This window comes from Nyctereutes procyonoides, unplaced genomic scaffold (assembly GCF_905146905.1).
Source record: "Nyctereutes procyonoides isolate TBG_1078 unplaced genomic scaffold, NYPRO_anot_genome, whole genome shotgun sequence".
Taxonomy (NCBI): domain Eukaryota; kingdom Metazoa; phylum Chordata; class Mammalia; order Carnivora; family Canidae; genus Nyctereutes; species Nyctereutes procyonoides.
The window spans coordinates 15417402-15436591 of record NW_026575033.1 but is presented as its reverse complement, the minus strand read 5'-3'; the positions used below and the strand labels follow the sequence as shown (position 1 = coordinate 15436591).

General features: G+C 37.4%; 1 protein-coding gene across 8 annotated transcripts in view; it reads left to right on the top strand.

Annotated features, from left to right (window-relative positions):
- Positions 1 to 19190, top strand: part of DCLK1 (doublecortin like kinase 1) — a 335386-nt gene that overhangs the window by 258459 nt on the left and 57737 nt on the right. For 3 of the 8 annotated variants that reach the window (XM_055317267.1, XM_055317268.1, XM_055317269.1), the window contains 2 exons: positions 12373 to 12457; positions 15273 to 15381. In XM_055317267.1, coding sequence (XP_055173242.1) covers positions 12373 to 12457; positions 15273 to 15381 — 194 coding nt within the window. Of the gene's footprint in view, positions 1 to 1091; positions 5952 to 12372; positions 12461 to 15272; positions 15382 to 19190 lie in introns of those variants that run through there. The other 5 variants (XM_055317266.1, XM_055317265.1, XM_055317270.1 and 2 more) reach the window with 3 other exon arrangements.

The window sequence follows — 19190 nt, the reverse complement described above, 5'->3', positions numbered from 1 at the left end:
GGAAAAATCTATATTCCTATTTATGTGAATTATGATGATTTAATCAGCTTTTTCCTTCCTTTGAAATCATATTTTGATGTTACAGCTCTTGGTATTTTAGAATAGTCATATGCAATAAGAGTCTGCATGCCAGTTAGTTTTCTTCATAAAAGCATTGGTGGCAATGTACCAAACAACCTCCCTATTTTTTCAAAACACTATTATTTAAATTGCTGTCTAGAAGCATTTAACTGATCACAGAAGCAGATATTATAGGATCTTTTCTATCCATGAACTTCGTTTTGGTCTTATTTCTTAATACATCAGGAAGAAATGTACTGTGCTGTGTAGGTTGAATGAAGCTCCCCATTATACTCCCACAGGGCTGACTTGTGTAGATTATCTGATCAGTCAGATGATGTGAGATGTGGGTGGTACAAAATAGAAAAGAAGCCAGAATTATAGACCGTCTGCAGATCTGAGCCGGTTGCCTGGCTACCAACTGAGAGATCTCCTAGCAGAAAAGGCTGGAGGGAGGAAGTAAAGAGGTGATTGGCGAGTGGTTGGAGAACCGGAAGACCATTGGGAAGGGAAGGGGAGGTCAAGCGTGCATTTTTTCTGTTATCTAAATATAAAATTTTGAAAAGGCAGTTTTTATTGGGTTTATGCGATATGCAGTGCAACAACATTGGGTTGCTGCTCTGTGACCAGAATTTGCTAAATGCCATCTGGGGTTCCTGACAGATTATTTTGTGAGGTAAGCACATTTCTTGTCTACCCAGAATGGGAAGGAAATGTTCAAGGAGGAATTGCCTAGACACATAGTAGTGGAGTTGGCATCCATAGACCTCAGGATTTATAAAACTCAACAGGACACAGAAAGGGATAGCTCAGAAGCAGTTCAAGCCAGTTAGGCAAAATAAGCACTATTTTTGTCTGTTTCAATGGTCTCTCAGTTATTATCTTTCCTCTTACCCAAAACTGAAGACTCTAAAAGGTCTGATGACATTAGAAACCAAGGATGCTCATTCATTAGTGCTCCACTCCTAAGAGAGCCACAGGGCACCCAAGAAAGCCAAGTAAACAAATCTATACCGCCCTTCATCTTACAGGACCTGTATCGCCCCCTCTCTTCGGATGATTTGGATTCAGTAGGAGACTCAGTGTAAAAGAGAAAATGGAGCAATGTATATGGTTTGTGATTCGGTGAAGGTGTTTCACATTTCCTAAGAAAAGTCTAACAGCAAAATACACAAAAGAGTTTTGCATACCTTGAAATTATGAACTCAAATTATATAAAAGTAAATACACAGGAATTTTATATTCATCACATTAATCCTTGAAGATTTATATATATATATATATTATATATATATAATATATATATATATATATTATATATATATATTTCCTACATTGATTTGGTTGGGGAGCTCCATTGCTGAGGTTTCTTTTGCAAGGCCTGGCTTTAGATGAATTTCATATATGGACCCAATATTGAGTGTAAGAACAAGCTAATGATAGAGCAATATAAGGCAATAATTTCTGCAGATGAGGTTTTCATTTAATCATAAGTAGACATATAGATACAGTTTTCCTATACTCTTGGTCAAGGGAATTAAAATGGTACTAGCAGACATTTTTTCTTAAAGTTATATTCTTTTTAAAGTTTGGATTGCTGATTTTTTAAAGATACTTTATTGCAAAATAATAAAAATATTCAAGTTTTTTTTTTCTTCCTGGCCAGTAGACACGGCTACTTACCATTTTATGGGTTAAAATATCTGAGAAAAAACACTTGTGTCAAGGACACAGCTCATGAAGACTCTAAAATTAGGCATTAGGAACTTTACTTGCTTTTGTTGTCAAGTAAATTTTTTTAAACTTACCTTTCATTGGAAGCAACATAAATATAGCTTAAACAATATACCAACATGAAGAACTTGTTCAGTGGCATTGCGATAAATTACATAATTCCTCCCTACAACCATATATGTAATTTTTCAAATGTGAAAAGGCTGAAACTACAAAACTTTTTTTTTTTTTTTTAACACACAGACCTAAAAAAATTGTGTCTGGATTTCTTCTAAGAAGAAACAATTTAAAGGAAAAATTCTCTTAAATGGTGCTATGCAAATCAGACCCCAAATATCCAAATTGCCATTCAGAAAAGTCCTGATGTTGTAGAAATTTTCGTATGCAAAACTCCTTTTGTGTTAAACCCAGTAAATCTATGATTATAACCCACTGTTTAACATTAACTTACTAATTCTGCTCTTCTGGTCTTCTGTTTTAAAAATCATAGTCAGCTTTGCTTAAACATAAAATAATTATTTTAAAATCTGAATGTTAAAAATTAATTTTACGTGTATGGTCTATTGTATGTAAGCCATACCCTAGTGATCATTTAGTTTTACTAGTTCAAACACTAACAATTTAAGACTTGTGAAGCATGGTTTTGATATTCTACAGGCTTGACATATCTCAGTAGGTGATAAATTAAAATTGTATGATGCCATTTGGAGGCCTTTCCTTGAGTTCTTTTCAAATTTTACTTGAAAACTGAATTTAAAAACAAAATGTTTGATTCAAGATGGAGAGAAATTCAGTTGTCACATACTGTTTTAAATGGCATCAATTTATCTCCTTGATAAATTGCTCAACTATCAAATTTTACCATCTGGTTTATAGTTACATATGTTACCATCTCACTTTTCAAGTGAATAAAACATTTCAACCAAAAGAAGAAAAAAAAAAGAGAAAAAGAGTCCAGGCAATCTAACAGCATCTGAAAACTTAGCCTTATAATAATTAGTGCCTCATTATCCTGTCTGTTGGAGAGAAAGACACTTCTCTGGCAGGTTATTCGAACCACAAACTGAATCATTCCATCTTGAAAGAACATTTCATAATAATACCTGTTCCAGACTTCAGGTTTTAAAACTGTTTCCAATAGAAATGAACAGAGACTCCTGCTGAGATCAAAAGGCTGCTTTGTTTTAGCTGAAACAGTAAACATCTGTGAAGTTGCCTATGCTAGTGTCTGTTCTAGTTATGTCTTTGTAAAATGCATTACTTAATACAGTTGAGTCCATAAAAGATTAGTATGTATTTGACTGAACTGTCAAAAATGCAAAGAAAGCAGTGGAACAGTTAACTTAAATCTGGTGGGGTCAGATGGTCCAGAACAAAAATAAATTCCAAAAATTTTAACTTCCCTGCACTGTCAATCTTAGGGACAAGTATTGCTTAGAAAGGCCCAATAAATGCTATTTGTTCTGGATAAGTGGCAGATATTGCCAATTGATATGAAGCTCATGGCTTTGTTTAGACATGGCAAAAAGAAACTGTACTTGTACTAATTGCCGATAGATATCATGGCCAGCTTTCCATTCAGGCAGTTCCAAAGGAAATGCTGTTCCCCAGCATTTAATCTTTTGAACATATGACTTTTATTAAAGCACTGTTCGGAGGCAATATATATCATTTACTTTTTGAAACGAAAGCCCCTCAGAGATTGAAAAAACACACCATTTATAGACTTTGAGATCTCTTTCTATGCAGAGCGTAATTCCATTATACTAAAGCAAAAATTAAAAAAAAAAAACTCTTAGCAACAAACCAGCAGTTCTCAGTTCATTGGTAGAATCAAATTGATGATTTATAGGCACTTAAAATTTACTTACGTACAGAATTATTTTTTAAAAATTAGGCATTGAACTTTAAAATTGTTCTACTGAGCGGGAGAGAGCTCCAGCAAAAGCCATCCATTTTCATCCTTATGGTAAACCTTAAATGTGCTATAAAGACATTGTGCTCGAGTTAAAAGTTTGACATTTCTTCATTTGCCCTCGCTTTTTTTCCCTTAGACATCATAGAAAAAAGATAGGATAAGGATTGCCCTGCTTTCAGCATTTTAGAAATGTAAAACAATAGTCTATCAAGTATGAAGTTCAGTGTGTACTCAGAAGACTGGTTCTGAAGCCATGTGGTTGATTTCTTCTTTGTCCTAAGCGGGAAAGAGCCACAATGTTTCTATACTGTCATAGTCTTTTAAGACATTTCAGGCCCACCCATCTGTACACATCCCTGTGCTCTTACATTGACTCATCTAAATATTAATATCTTCAAAAACCATTTGAAGCAACATTTATATATGGTATGTGTTCCCCACATTGCATCCTTTACAATCTATACATGATTAGGCTAGCTTTTTGTTTTTCTTTCTTTCCCCATTTAAAAACAATGAAGCCTGAAAGCTACATTTCTTAATGAAAATAGAGAACGGCATTCTTGAAAAACAATCCCATATATTTGAGCTATTGGGCTACTAAATTTTTCATATGTGGCCATATATCTATACAGGTGTGTGGGTGTCTATGTAAATTTTCAGGGCTCAGTGTGTATATGGGTGTGCTTATGTACACATTTGTGTATGTTTGTAGACCATAAATAGTAAAATATGGTGACACAGCCTTATAAGTTACTGGCTTTTGTGGAATTGTATGTAAAAACTTCATGTCATAAATTGTTAAATGTGACGTATTAGGGCATTTTTAAGTTCAAAAGCAGTATGCTAAATTAGTATGCTTAACTAGTAAGGCACGATGGTTCCAGTAGATGTATTGATTTATTTAACAAACAAAAAAATTGAAATCCAGTTATACAGAAAAAAAATGTGAATTCAAACAAATTCAATATTGTGTTAATTATTAAATATAAGCACACATTAATGTTTATATTGTTACGTCTTGACATTCAATTATCAAAATGAGTGAATCCTATCACTGTGGTTTTCTCTAATGTGTATGTATTGATGAGATGTATTGATTGTCAATAGTCACTAAAAAGTGAAATAATGATATATAGAGTTGTGGTAGCTGAAACATAAAGATAAAACAATCCAAACTATGTTTGATTTGAAGTAAGTTGTTAACAAAGCCAGATAACCTGTAAGGCAATTTTGTATGTTCTTTCAAAACACTATTCTAACTGCTGACATATTTTCAGTAGTAACCTTCCTGTAATTGCTATATGTGTGTATATATCTATATTAATGTATACACACTTGAAAATGTTAATTGAATGAATTTGTTATATATGCATACATTTGCCCATTTATACATGTTTGCATTAGCCTTGCTAGCATCTTTAACTATGCATGAGAGTGAAAACTGTATTTGTTTGAGATATCCCATAAGAGTGTAGTGTAAAAATTAGAGATATATTGAATTCAATATACCAGTTGTCTGATGCAGTTTGTTATACTGCCAGCTGAAAAATATTTGTAATTTTGTGTCTGTAACGCATGTGGAAAGGATAGGAAATCTGAAGTGCTAGCTGTAATTTTCAAGAGTGCATGATATATAGTGTCTTTAAAATGTGGTTCATTTTAGTAAGGATGATGGATAAATTCCAAGATAGTATAAATGGTGCATGTAATACATGGGTGTTTGTATTATATATGGCCACGAAAAGGTTTTGAAGCCAGGATAGTAGGCATCTAAAAGGTCACAGGCAAAGAACTATGAAAGCTAATTTTCTTGTGATGTGTATTTTTTTAGTTTATATTCATCAACAAGCAAGAAATTATTTGTTCTAAGGACTTTTACTTCAAAATACACTATGAATGTTGTAAATTTGGATGAAATTTTTACAAAGAGGTGACATACTTTCTGCATACACTTGAGTTGCTTGGATGTATATTCTCTTAAAAAGAACATTTGGTGTTAAAATGTTTTAAACAGCAATATAATTTAAAAATCCATTAACTGAGGCCCTCAGCAGAGTTTTATAGAACTATGAGATGTTTCATTTAACTACCCACTTTTGGAAGTTCCATCACTTTGTGTTGTGGTTTCATTGTAAAATGTTATAGCTTGTATTTCCCACTGGACCATGTTACTCCCCTCAAAGTTAACTTTGTGACACTTACCACCTTAGAATAACTATGTAATAAACAGGAAAAAACACCTATGTTGTTCAGTGAGTTTCTTTCAGAAAACTTATAAGAAGACATTGACATTGAAATGACTGTGAGGAGTAATGGTTGCTTTCATAATTATGTTTATGGCTTTCTTGTGATGTAATTAGTGTCAGTGAATTGATACTTGAGATACTGCAGAATGGCATTCCTTGCCATCTAAAGTATAAAATACTGGCAATATGACAAAATAAGGGCATCTGATGAAGAATTCTGTTTTGGCTGCTTATATTAAAATCATTGTGCTTTCCTCTTAGGGTTGTTTTAATGGTGAATTTGTCAGGCAAATGGTCAACTGATTGAAAAAAAAATTGACATGCACTTTTTAGACATACGAGCTGTCTGTCTCCTGAGTTTGAAGACTTTTTTTCCAAGGTCTTCTAATTGTAGGGTGAGGGAGATGATCATGTGGATATATGTATGTGGGTGTGTATACAAGTTATTTTAAGTCACTGAATAAGTGAATATGTAAAATAAATATATAATAAAAGAAACAGTGATGATAATAAAATACTTGATTACCCAACTTCAATCTAGAACAAAAAAAAACACACTTTCATTCATAATGTGGTATAAAGGAATATAGAAAATTCTACTGGCTTAGTTAGAAAAATATCTTTCTTAAAATTATTATAGAAGTCCAAAATTCTAGTTTTAAATCTAATGTTTTTGTTAGGTTCATTTTAATCTTAAAATTAGAGTTGCTTTAGTTGGTTTTTTTTATTATTTTCATGATAACGTAAATGTAACCAGTGCCCAAAGCAATATGGCACAACTAGAAGGAATGTTTACAAATTTATAAAATTCCAAATTGTATATATACTTTCTTAATATAATAGAGTTTAAAATAAAGTATAATGGGTGACAAAAATTGTAGTGAACTCCCTTCATCACAGACTAGGAATCTCATGTGAGAAGTAAATCACAGAGGGAATTATTTTATCAAGAGGTGATAACCTAGATGACTTTCTGGTTCCCTTCCAAACTATGATTTCATGAAGAAATAAGAAGAAACATTGTGCCTCCCCCCTCCCTAAGACAACAGCCTTTTCAGGACAAATGGTTCAGATTTTGAATTTATAGATCTTGGCCTAGGTGAGTATAGAGACTGGACACAAGAGCCAAGAGGGCTGCCTGATAAAACAAAGTTGTAACTAAATACATTTATTTTTGAAATCTTGGCTCCCGTGGGTAGCTTCACTAATATAGATTTAATACCAGTATTCCCATTTTCATTTTTCCTTCCGCTGAGTAAACCAATTTCATGAATAACTTCTCCAGTTTTTTAAAAACTTTGACCAAATCTCTATAATAATATTTTACATTTTTCAATATTGATTCTTGTTATGCACATGATTACCTATCCCATAAACTGTATTTATGCTAAACATGCTCTGAAGAATGCAGATAGAGGAATTTTTTTTTTTGATAGAGGAATTTGGAAAAAAGGAATTCCCCTTGCCTTGTTTCATGTAATAGAATCTTATTAGTTATTACAGATTGATGTGACCAACTTATTATTGTTCATACACACTTGGAAAGCAAATGAATGGTTTTTTTTATACACACTTAGAATCCTCAGGTTTCAAGTTTTCAACAGCAAGAGTATGATTTAATTTTTTTTTTTTTATTAAAGGAGGTCATCTTTAGAGATTCTATAGACTTCAAATCAAGAATACCAAGACAGGAGTTTGAATTTGTTAAATATTTCCTGATTTTGTTTCCTTTCTAAAGTTGATCCACTTGATTTTTAAATAATTCTTCTTCTTCTTCTTCTTCTTCTTCTTCTTCTTCTTTTTCTTCTTCTCCTTCTCCTTCTCCTTCTTCTTCTTCTCCTCCTCCTTCTCCTCCTCCTCCTCCTCCTCCTCCTCCTCCTCCTCCTCCTCCTCCTCCTCCTCCTCCTCTCTTCTTCTTCTTCTTCTTCTTCTTCTTCTTCTTCTTCTTCTTCTTCTTCTTCTTCTTCTTTTTACAATTTTTCAAGTTAATAGTAACTAATAGTTGTATGCCAAGGCAGGATGTGAAGTGGAAGTAAATAATTATCCAGTCAAAGCTAAAGTTATCTGGTGAGATTTTTCTACCTTGAATAGATCAGTGGATTAATTGGATATTTTTGAAAACTTTATTCAGTGTGATCCTCATGATCCTCGGTTGAGTAGCACCATTAATACAAATGGCAGGGGTAACTAGTGCCATTATATTTTAAATGAACTGTTTTTAACTACATAGTCATCAAATACATCTTGATAAAATGTGGTTAGAGCTGTTATGTCAGCTTTCTCACTTATTTCACAAAGTGTGATATGTTCTCCATCTGTTATATGATCCCAAGCTAAATAGCCACACTTAGGATGTGTTCTTACTTAGGGCGGTACTTTTATGAAGGTGTGTCATAAAAGCATCCAGGTGCGAGCAACCTGCCCACCTGGTTCCCATTAAATCTGCTTGGAGGTGATAACATTTCAAATGTCACAGTGTCTCTTAGAGCAACTAATTGTGTTAAATTCTAAAAAAAAGTATATGTTTTGTACTACACATCCAGATGCCTTAGAATTAGCAAACTAAAGCAAACACAAAATCTTACCATTATGCATACTATAAAATGGTTTATCTGTTCAGAAAAACCAAATAAGCAAACTGATTTCACTTGTAAGCATGAAAAAATATAAGCAGGCTTTTCAGCTTCTGTTGGTCTAAATAAAGGCTGATTAATCTCTTTGGGTTAATTCTAAAGAGCAAGAATTTACACATTTTCCCTTTACTACACTCAAAATCTTTCAATCAGACTTATGAGCAGTAATAAAAGTGTTCCAACACTGTCTAAATTAGTATATTTAGGATTAGTAACTAGCATACACAAAGAGCCATGTTGTTTACTGAATCACTTCAACTGGCAGAACAAAAACGTCAGGTGGCAGAATCAGAATTAAGAAAAATAATAGTTTGCAAGGATATCAATGTAATAAAGATAACATGTAGCATGAATAAACAGGGAGTCTTAGACTTGATCCAAAGCACCAAACTCCCAAATACAGACTAGCAAGACCTGATATAACTGTGAGCTCAGTGTTAGGCTAAAAAGGTCAAAAAGGTCACAAGGTCAAAAGCTCTGTCCTCTGCTCTGTGCTGGTCAGGGTACACCTAAATATTACATTTGTTTTGAGCACTGGCATTAACAAGAAATATTGAGAACTGGAGTTTATCCGTAGGAGGGTGGAAGGGGTCATGAAACCGTGTAGTATGATGAACAATCAAAAAAACGGGAAATATACAAATGGAAGAAGAGAAGGTACTAAAGGGGTCCAGAAGCTATTGCCAAATTCCTGAAGCACTGTCATGAATTAGACCTGCACTGGGTAGCTCCAGAGGTGAGAGCTAAGATCAATAAGTCAAAAATGTAGGACATCATTTCAATATAAGGAAGAACTTTGTCTCCAATGAACAATCAAGGGACCACTGAAAAATGTGTTCAGTAGTGGTGTTTGGACAGAGGCCATTTGACTAAATGGCTAGGGTTTTTGTAGTGGGGATTTATGGACGGAAGTACAGTGGAATAAGTAATATGTAAGGTCTCCTTCAATTCCTGAAATTTTTTGAATCTGTGAATAACTATTGTCTTAGAAAAGTGTACAATGTTAACTATTTTACTTCTTTGGGAAAGAGAAAAGAGAACACCATTAGGAATCTAATATATTTATTTTACTCTATTTGATCATAATAAAAAAAAAAAGAACTTTCCACTCTGTGTTCTCTATCTTTAAGTAAACTCCCTTTAAATTTTTTTTTTTTTAATTTTCTCTTAGTTGTCTGTTACCCTCAGCATGAAGTTTTAAATTATTTGGGGTAGATTTTCAAACCTAAAGTTGAAAATAAGCAATTCTAAATGTAAGTAAATTTGTGGTAATCCTCTCTCTCTCTCTTTTTTTAAACAGAACCTAAAAACCTTGGGGGGTTTTTGTCCATAAGGCAGAGGGAACACAGCTGGCCTCAGATGTTAGGTGGCACTGTTAAAAATGCTATTTGTTAGTTGATAAGGCACTTGAGTGAATAATATCCAGTAAGTTTCTGAACATTACAGTTCAGAACTGTAATGTGCATACAGAGATGTTTTCATATACTTTGGGTCAGCGTCCTATTTTGAGTATCTGAAGTTCTTATTAAAAGAACAAGCTTTTTGAATTGAGTACATAATCGTGGACATCTTTGCTAGGAAACACGCTACTAGTCTATTAATTTGAGTGCTTGATGAAAGAATGTGTCTTTGTATTCTAAAATTTAAAACACCATATGAGGGATCCCTGGGTGGCGCAGCGGTTTGGCGCCTGCCTTTGGCCCAGGGCACGATCCTGGAGACCCGGGATCGAATCCCACGTCGGGCTCCCGGTGCATGGAGCCTGCTTCTCCCTCTGCCTGTGTCTCTGCCTCTCTCTCTCTCTCTGTGTGACTATCATAAATAAATAAAAATTAAAAAAAAAAAATTAAAACACCATATGACAAGACAGCACCTGCCACCCTGAACCACAATGAACACACTTGTGAGGATGCTGGAAGAAATTCAAGAATCAGAAAGCCCAGAAGAGAAGGTCTACATTTTAGACATTTACCAACTGCTTTTCTTCTTGGAACCACACTATGTCTACAGCAAAAGCAATGGACACAGGATAAAAGATCTCACTTTCTGGAAAACACACCCCTTCCCCTCAAATGTGGTAATGATTATTTTCACCAGATATCGACATTATAAATCTGCCTTGTCTAAGCCTTGTATTCCAATATTAAAAATACAAGGTTTTCACAAACAGACATCCATAAAAGTCAGCAGAGCATGACTTAGAAGCTCATACATTTACAGTACCTTCGACAGAGTCGGTTATGACCACATAGTGTCACTTCAAGAGAAAACTGTTGCAAGGTTACAGTCTGAATCCCACTTTCTAGCCAGATATAGGATAAATGTGTGCTGCTCGTCACAAAGGGAGGCTGGATGAGAAAGGCTGAAAAAAACCACTCAAGTCACCAGACTGATTGGTGGAAGGAAAATAAAGGACACACCACACAAACTGTGTTTTATTCAGCAGTGTACTAGAGTAACCACCGAACTTCTAGGATGTCCTGTTAAGGGAGCAGATGCATCACTGCTGTGAATCTAGCTTTTACCCCAATGTCAACTGTCAGCTTTGATGAACTCATCCAGTGGAACATGCTTATCTTAGCCACACCTAGGAAAACAGGCAGTGGACTCAAATGGCCCTGCAATGATTTCAGTAACATTTTCCCAACGATAGTTTTGGTGAAAACTAAAATCTGCTTTTTCTATACAAGACTATTGGGGGTAAAGAAATTATGTAAGACTGTCTCTTCCTTCCTACTTTGTGTACTGTTAAGGCTGGATGGAATGGGGAGGAGGTTGAAGGGAAACAGGTAAGCAGAGGAAAAATAGGTCAACTTTGCTTCTCACCACCTCTTCATTATTAATTCAACTACAGATGCTCTTTCCCTTCTCTCTGCTCCACAGACAGCCAGCACCATGAGCCAATGCCGCCCCCTCAACCGCCTCCTGCTCCCATCAGGCCAACAAAGTGGATAAACCCAGGGAAACAGAAGGAAGATCTTTTAGGACAAGCTGTGTTCACTGTTTAGAAATAGCATTGAAATATACAAATTGTTTTCTCAAGGAATAGATGCAGAGATGGCAAGGTTCATCGTTACAGTACTTCCCCATAGCTGATCATAGTACTAAATATTTGATATTGTTTTGTCCTCTGAGCTTTGAAATATAGTTGTTATCCTATCTGCTGTCATTGGTCTTGGTTAAAAATATGCCCAAAATACAAGGGAATCACCAGGCTTAGGCTTTATTCTTGTCTTTGCCTCAGACTTACTTTATGACATTTAACGTATTGATAACCTACTTAGTGCTTGTGTCTTTATCTCAAAGTGGAATTAACAAACCCACTCTGTAGCCTTTCTCCAAGAATGTGGTAAGCCTCAATTTTTTTTTTAGGATATTCCATAAACAAACTGAAGAGAATTTTTTTTTCCTATGGTAAGAACAGAAAAAAATTTGGATATCAGAGTGGCGCCATATTTGAGGCCTGTTTGCAGATAGACTGGAAAAGTGAGGTGAGATGCTTAAAATCTGACAAACCTAAACAGGGAGCTAAGGGATGCTGATCTTGAGAAAAAGGACTAAAAAGCCATGGAACATCCAAATTTAGAATGATTAACCAATAATAGATGGTTAATAGGGCGGGAAAGTAAGTAATCTGATTGAATAGCCTAAGAACCTCCCCTTTCAAGTGTTAAGACCAAATCCTCCCCGGTGATGGGTGCAAGATCCTGGGCTGGGCATCGCACCTGCAGACTGGCAGTCTGACCGAGTATTTTTATTTTTTGTTTCTGTTCCCTTACAGAGCTCCCAGCATGGAGGCTCCTCTACTTCCCTTGCATCCACCAAAGTCTGCAGCTCAATGGATGAGAACGATGGACCCGGAGAAGGTGGTGAGCTCGGGAGTTGGTGTCTGAGGAGAAGGCTTAGCTTGGGGGGGAGGTGAGGGGACAGGTTGGCTAAATTTCTTCAGGAAACTGTAACTTGTCAAGTATTATGAAACAGAAGCCTAAAGCAGCTCCTAGGGATAGGATTGCATATGGTTTCCCCCAGGGATCTCATCTACTCTATGGGAACAGGAAGAGCGAATTAGCCTAATTGGGAGATATTTCACATCCTTGGAAGGCGTAAGTATTCTAAGAAGCCAGCTAGTGCGTACTTTGAAAATAAAAGGAAGTAATTGTTGCCTGTGTTTTCCCGAATTCTGTTCACTTTCAGTATATTCAAGACAGTGCCCTTTCTTGATTGACTGTTACAGATGTACTCTAACATAAGCGAACTGAGTATGTGAAAATATGGCTTTACTAAGAGAATTACTTGATAGCCATTGCAAAAAATATTCTTTGTACCTTAGGCTATTTCATTTTAGAATTTCTCTGTGATGTGATCAAAGGCCCTGGATTCCAGAACTGATTTTTTTCACTAACTCACTGGGTTGTTTTGTTTTGTTTTTCCAATTTTTTTTTTGAGAGGGAGAATATGGGTGGTTGAGGGGGAGAGGTGGAGAGAGAATCTTAAGCAGGCTCCACCCCCAGCACAGAGCCTGCTAAGTGTTCAATCTCATGACCCTGAGATCATGACTGAGCTGAAATCAAGAGTCAGACACTTAACTGGGCCACTCAGGCTCCCCTCACTAGACTGTTTTGAATAACCCTCTTCATCTCTCTACATCTTAGTTCCTCTCCTATAAAACTGTATAAGATTGTAATATATACCTGTTTCTCCTTGGGGGTCATTTTCAGCCTCAAATCAATTATGAGAAAGTACTTAGGAAAGTGTAAGACTGATATAATCAAGCCATTGTTCAAGAATCAGCATCTCTTACTTGTTTGAAACATGATTTAATTTTCCAAAAAAGTACCTTTTATTATGTCAAGTGAAATAAGTGATACACACATGAATTATTTCCTGACTACCATGCAGTATCATATTTTTTTATATTTCCAGAAGTATGAAATTCAGCCATCTAGAAGTCTTTTTGTTCCACTGTATTATATTTACCTGAAATGAAATGGTCCTTGGCTAAGACTTGGCACAGCCTTCTTAGTCAAAAGCCTAAAGGATACATTTTTATCCATGGGGGGGGGGGGAAAAATCCCAAGCCATGTGCTCCAGATGGGTGCCTCACTGATGCTCCCAGTGGAAGGAAGGATGAAGTACCTCCTTCCATTTCCCATCTGGAGTCTGCCTTGCTTCTGACAGCCAAGGATGGTTATTTTTATTATCCGTGTAGTAAAGAGCCTTAAGACCATGTCATCTGTGTGATGTTTTATAAATTCGGTGCTTTGCAGTGGATTTGAAACTTCTCCAATGATCTCCTCTAATTCCCATGGAGTAGACAAAAATCCCCAGGCTGAGTCTCTGAAACCAGAGGCTTCTCTGGTTGTGAGATGGTGGGGATTAGGGAGGGGGTGTCAATTAGCATCAGCTCTCACTTTATTCTGGAGACCACTGTGATAGCTTCTGGTGGGTTAAGACTAAAACGTCACCTATAAAGAGGTAAAGAGGCTGCACAAAATGCCGAAGGTAAAGGTAGTAGCAGCAAATGTCCCACTCTTGTACACCACTTTCCAGAAATTCCTTCCACCCTAGGGTCCAGAGTGGTGCAGATTGAGCATGATCAGAACCAGAATAAGAGTCCTAAAGCAGATGTGTGATAATTGTGAGTTTCCATTTGTTCTTCCCCGATGTTGCAGACTACTGGAGAATACAAAATCACCAAGAAAGCCTGTGCACAACCTAAGGTTTTAATTTTATTTTGAGAAGAAATGTTTAGTCTCAGTTTATGATTAAAGGTCAGAATAGGAGCACATTTAGAAAGCACACTAGGCCTCCATCACATTTTGTATTCAGGTTGCCTGAGGGAGAGCTAGGATTTATAACTTTAAAGCATGTAAATTTTAGAGCCCATCTATAAAAAGCTTTTTACACCCCAAAGATGTTAAAGGTTATCCAGTATATTTATGTGACCTAAGTGTGGCTTATTTAGTTTTATGGCCTTAGATATTTAAAGCATTATTAGGCATTTGTAAAATATTTCAAAATGCATTTTAAGGGGGAAAATGTGTTGTGTTAGTGGCACTAACATAATTGAAACTACAAAACTGTTCTGTTCACAGACATAATAAATATTGCAATTTTAACTCAACATCTGCTATGCAGGTTGCTGGTGAGAACATTTGTCTAAAATCTGCTCATTGATACTAGGCAGGCTGGGCAATCGGGGCTTAGTTCATAAGGAATTTTACGGAGATCTCCGTTTCAGGATGTAGTAAAGCTAAGTGTCCAAACAGCAGGCATGTGTCATGCTTGTCCAATGTCAAGCAGCCCAGGGTCCCCTATAACCTCCACTTTCGTCCTGAGCCATACCTAGGAATGTCATTTCTCTGAAGACGGTGGGTAGTCAGTCAGTAAACACTATTGATCAAATTGGCATGAAACGCAAGGAGCGAAAGTGTCAGCCACTCTTCCGTCCGTGAAAGCGGACGCCATACAGTCTGCCTTTCCTTTTGGTTTATCATTCGTCTTAGGAAAAACTGTTGAGTATACAATGTCAGCAGAGGGGGGGTGTGCCTCACTGTATAGAAAGTGACATATCGATTCTCAATCAGTTCCAGTCTATTAGATGATACTTCTAAATGTCTTTCTGGGGCAACATCTGTATTCCCTTTCCTACCAATAAAAATGTACTAATGATTCTTTCAGAAGTGTCGGAGGAAGGCTTCCAGATTCCGGCCACAATAACAGAACGATATAAAGTCGGAAGGACAATAGGGGATGGAAATTTTGCTGTTGTCAAGGAATGTGTAGAAAGGTGAGAAGGATATCATTTGCATCAAACTTTAAAGGAAACAGTTGGCGTTATGTTTTCCAAGATTGTGTCTTTATTTGCCGTCTGTGGCACATATGGAATAGGTTACTGTCTCAACTCCAGATGTAAAAAAAAAAATTTTTTTAAAGAAGGAAAAGCCCATCTAACAACAGATTTGAAAAATGTAGTGATTCCCGGGACAATCTATAAATTAAGGACTTTGATTTTTCCTTTTTAATGTACTCAGCAAAACTTTGCCAGATCTTTCAGGTGAGCCCTTTCATTTTGTTAAAAAAAAAAAAAAATACGTATTGAATGGTTTTTTTTTTTTCTCTACACTTTTTTGAGGCATCTTGTAGAGGTCAGAACATTCTTGTATATGGTGTATACTAATGTACTATCATCAAATTAAATATAGTAACCTTGAAAAGCTTTAAAATGAGTATATACTGATCCCAACAAAAATGGTTTAATATATTAAAATGTTTCAAAATGAATGAGCTTGGTACTCTTGTGGGCCAAGGGCAAGAGGTTTGGAGTAAAAGGTGTATCTCTGAGATCCTGATACCTAATCAAAGACAGTGGCTGGTGGCTCCTAGATAAAGTGACAACTAATAAAGTCACAGCCCAGATTATGGCGGCCTCAAACCCCAAGCCCAGTGTTCTATTTGGACTTCATTTCTTGAACAGATTTTTGCTTTACAGGGACCTGGTCTGCCAGCAGCTCCTTCTCAGAGCTGGTGAACAGAGTATGGAAAAGTTAGGGGAAACCCTGCTTTGTTCTTGAGGAAGTGCACATGCGCTTCCTGGGGACTGGCTTCCCTGTCACTTCTCTCTGCCCATGGTGAGGCTGGGCTCCTACTAGATAGCACTGTCTGAAAATAATGCTCCTTCACTCTACTCTACCTCTCAGAGAGGATGCCTTGGACTACAAGCTTTAGTCTTGGCAAGATCCAGAACTTGTTCTTCTCTAAGGGCTTTGATTTAAAAGCACAAGATTTGTGCCATGTTAGAGTTGGAAGTCTGCACAGTGCCTCAGGCATCACCAGGGTCCTCACTTGGGTCAGTGTCCACTGATTTGCTCCCCTGCCCCCTTTGCCACTCTTAGGAAGATGCTTCCTCCACAAAGGCAGCAGAGCCCTTGTTAAGATACCTTTGTGCACTAAATCTCTAACTTCGCTCAACTGCAGCATACCAGCTGGGCTAGGATATTCCCCCCAGGGCCAACAAGCCACTGTAGCAGCCACTCTGTGAAGGAGGGGCATGGAATAAGTAGTATAAGAAAACCTCTTATTAGTTACTGTTAGGCTACTTTTTCTCCCCTCTGCCCTCAGTCACCTCAGTCACCTCCAAAACCAGGAACAACCACTGTTCACTGAGCATAAACTACAGACAAAGCCCTTATGATTCTTCATGTAATTGCCATAATAATCCCATAATACCAATATTGTCTTTGTTTTATATAAAGCATACAAAGAATGCTGTTAGAGAAGTTAAATGCCCAAGGTCGCTCGGCTAGTAGGTACTTAATAAGGCATAGGTCCAAAACCCACACTTTTGACCACTTCACTCCCTCCAACAAGGAGTCTCTCATGAGAATGTAGCTTAGCTGATCTAAAGTCACGCATACCACATTTGTCTCTGTACAAAAAAAATAAAAGTTAAATCAGGAGAGCCACTCGTAATGCAAAGGGTGGAAGTGTGTGTGTGTGTGTGTGTGTGTGTGTATGTTTATATAATTTTATATTTCATTTCTACTTTTACTGATAATAGATTCAACTCTTTTTAACTTTTTTTTCCATTGTGGCAGAAAAATCCCATTTTTAGCAGATTGCCATGCCCTTCCTATGTGGGGTATCTGGTTATCCACCAGTGTTTGTCCTCTGTTCAGCCTGGTGTGGCAGCCATGTGCTGTTTCTCCTAGCTTGCTCAGAGATCATGATGGCATCTTAGTCTAACAGTTACTGGTCTTCCCACAAGAGAAATTTCTCATGTCTCTATCCAGAATTAATTTCTTTCTTTCTAGCTTGGATTGTGTTCATTTTGCATGAGTTCTCATCTTGGGTTTCATTGTATAAGCCTTCGGAGTCTAAACACCGATTGCCCCCAAAAGTTTCAGTGTTCTGCTCCTGCTGAATGAGGACATATGGCATGTGCCCTCTCTCCCTGGAGGCATCATGAAACATTCTCTTAATATTTTCCAGAGGTCCAGGAAAATAAAAGTGAGCTAAGAATGTTGTGAATGGCACACATTGCTTGCAGGGACATCCTGCCATACTTTGAAGGATGCATATGTATTAACAAGAGCAAGTATGTCCTCCTCTGTTAGTAATATGCTGTCACAGGGAAGGCTTTCCTACAACAATGGACACAATAATAGTGTTGCATAGGCCTTGTGTTCCACGGCCCTGTCCCAGCATATCCTTTAGCAGTGGTTGCCCGGTCCACTTAGATTTCTGTCTGTTCCCCTGTAGCAGTTTTGCCAGTGGCCTCAGGAGTCCCTAGGACATGCCAGAGGAGGTTGGTGAACTTGCTCTATTCTGAAGCTGTTTTATGGAATACTTGAGCTCCCAAAGAAAACTCAGAGAGCTGAAGAGACCCCTGAGGGCTCAGAGCATGAGTACAGGGCACAATGAAGTGCCTTTCATCTTTGGCTTTCAGGGCTCTTCATGGACAAAATTACCTACAAGCCAAGGGTATAAGAGGTGCAGCTATGAGTAGGGCCAGTGTCTCCAGGGGCTTCTGGTCCTCCTCTCCACCTGCACTGCTTGCATTTTTTAGCAGTGTATGCATCAGAATTGTATTAAGGTTCTAGCTGCTCATGATTCCCTCTCTCCTTGCCTCCCCTATAAGCCCAAGGAACTGCGCAAGGAAACCATTGGCTTGAGCAGCGCATATAGGTGGGCTCAAACCCATCTGAACGGACGGGGACTTCAAGGCCACAAAAATGGGTTGCATCTTCCTAGAAGGTCTTCAGAAATCTCAAGAACCTCTAAAACCTTGGACCTAAAGTCTGAAGGCATTTCCTTCTGAAGTGTGATTTGGAGGATGAGTCAGGGTGAAGCTTAGCTGTTTCTCAGCTAGCTGACAGTACTCTTCCTTCCCTTCTTCCTGAGGATGCTCTGGCACTGGGCTTGTGCTCAATTTCAAAATCAGACTCTACTCCAGAGATGTCTGACAAGACATTCTGGAATGCCTCAATTCTCTGCTCTCCACAATTACCCTCTTCGGAAGAGGCTGAGATGGGCTTCCTTATGATTATGTGGCAAAGGAAGGGTGGTGCTTACTAACCCTTCTTTGTTAGGGGGGGGGGTCCTAACTGCCAACATCCTCTGGAATTTCCACAACTCAACCAACATGCTCGGAGCCTTTGCTAGTTCAGGCCTACACTGGACATATTTGGGACTATAGAGAGGGACAAGACCCCCAGTCTCTTTGCTTGAGAACCTAATCCATAATGGATGGGTTGCCATGAAATCCATCAAATTCTACAATGGAAATGCCTGGGAAGCTGTTTTTCCTTTTCCACAGAACTTTAGTGCCTTGAAAACCTAGCACCACCCCCATAACAGCAACAACAAAAAGCACATTAGTCCAGAGCATCCCAATCAATAAGTGTTCTGCTGCCCCCCCATCCCAGGGTGAGGGAAGGGGGCTGGGTAGCAGACTGGCCCTGGGTTGAGAATCACTAAACAAGACTGCTTTCTCCAAACCATTATTTTTTAGCACAAACATTAAAAAATTAGATTTAGTTCAAATTCATAAAATTTGGAAATTTCTCTCTTAATAGTTCAAGCTCTAACCTTGGGTCA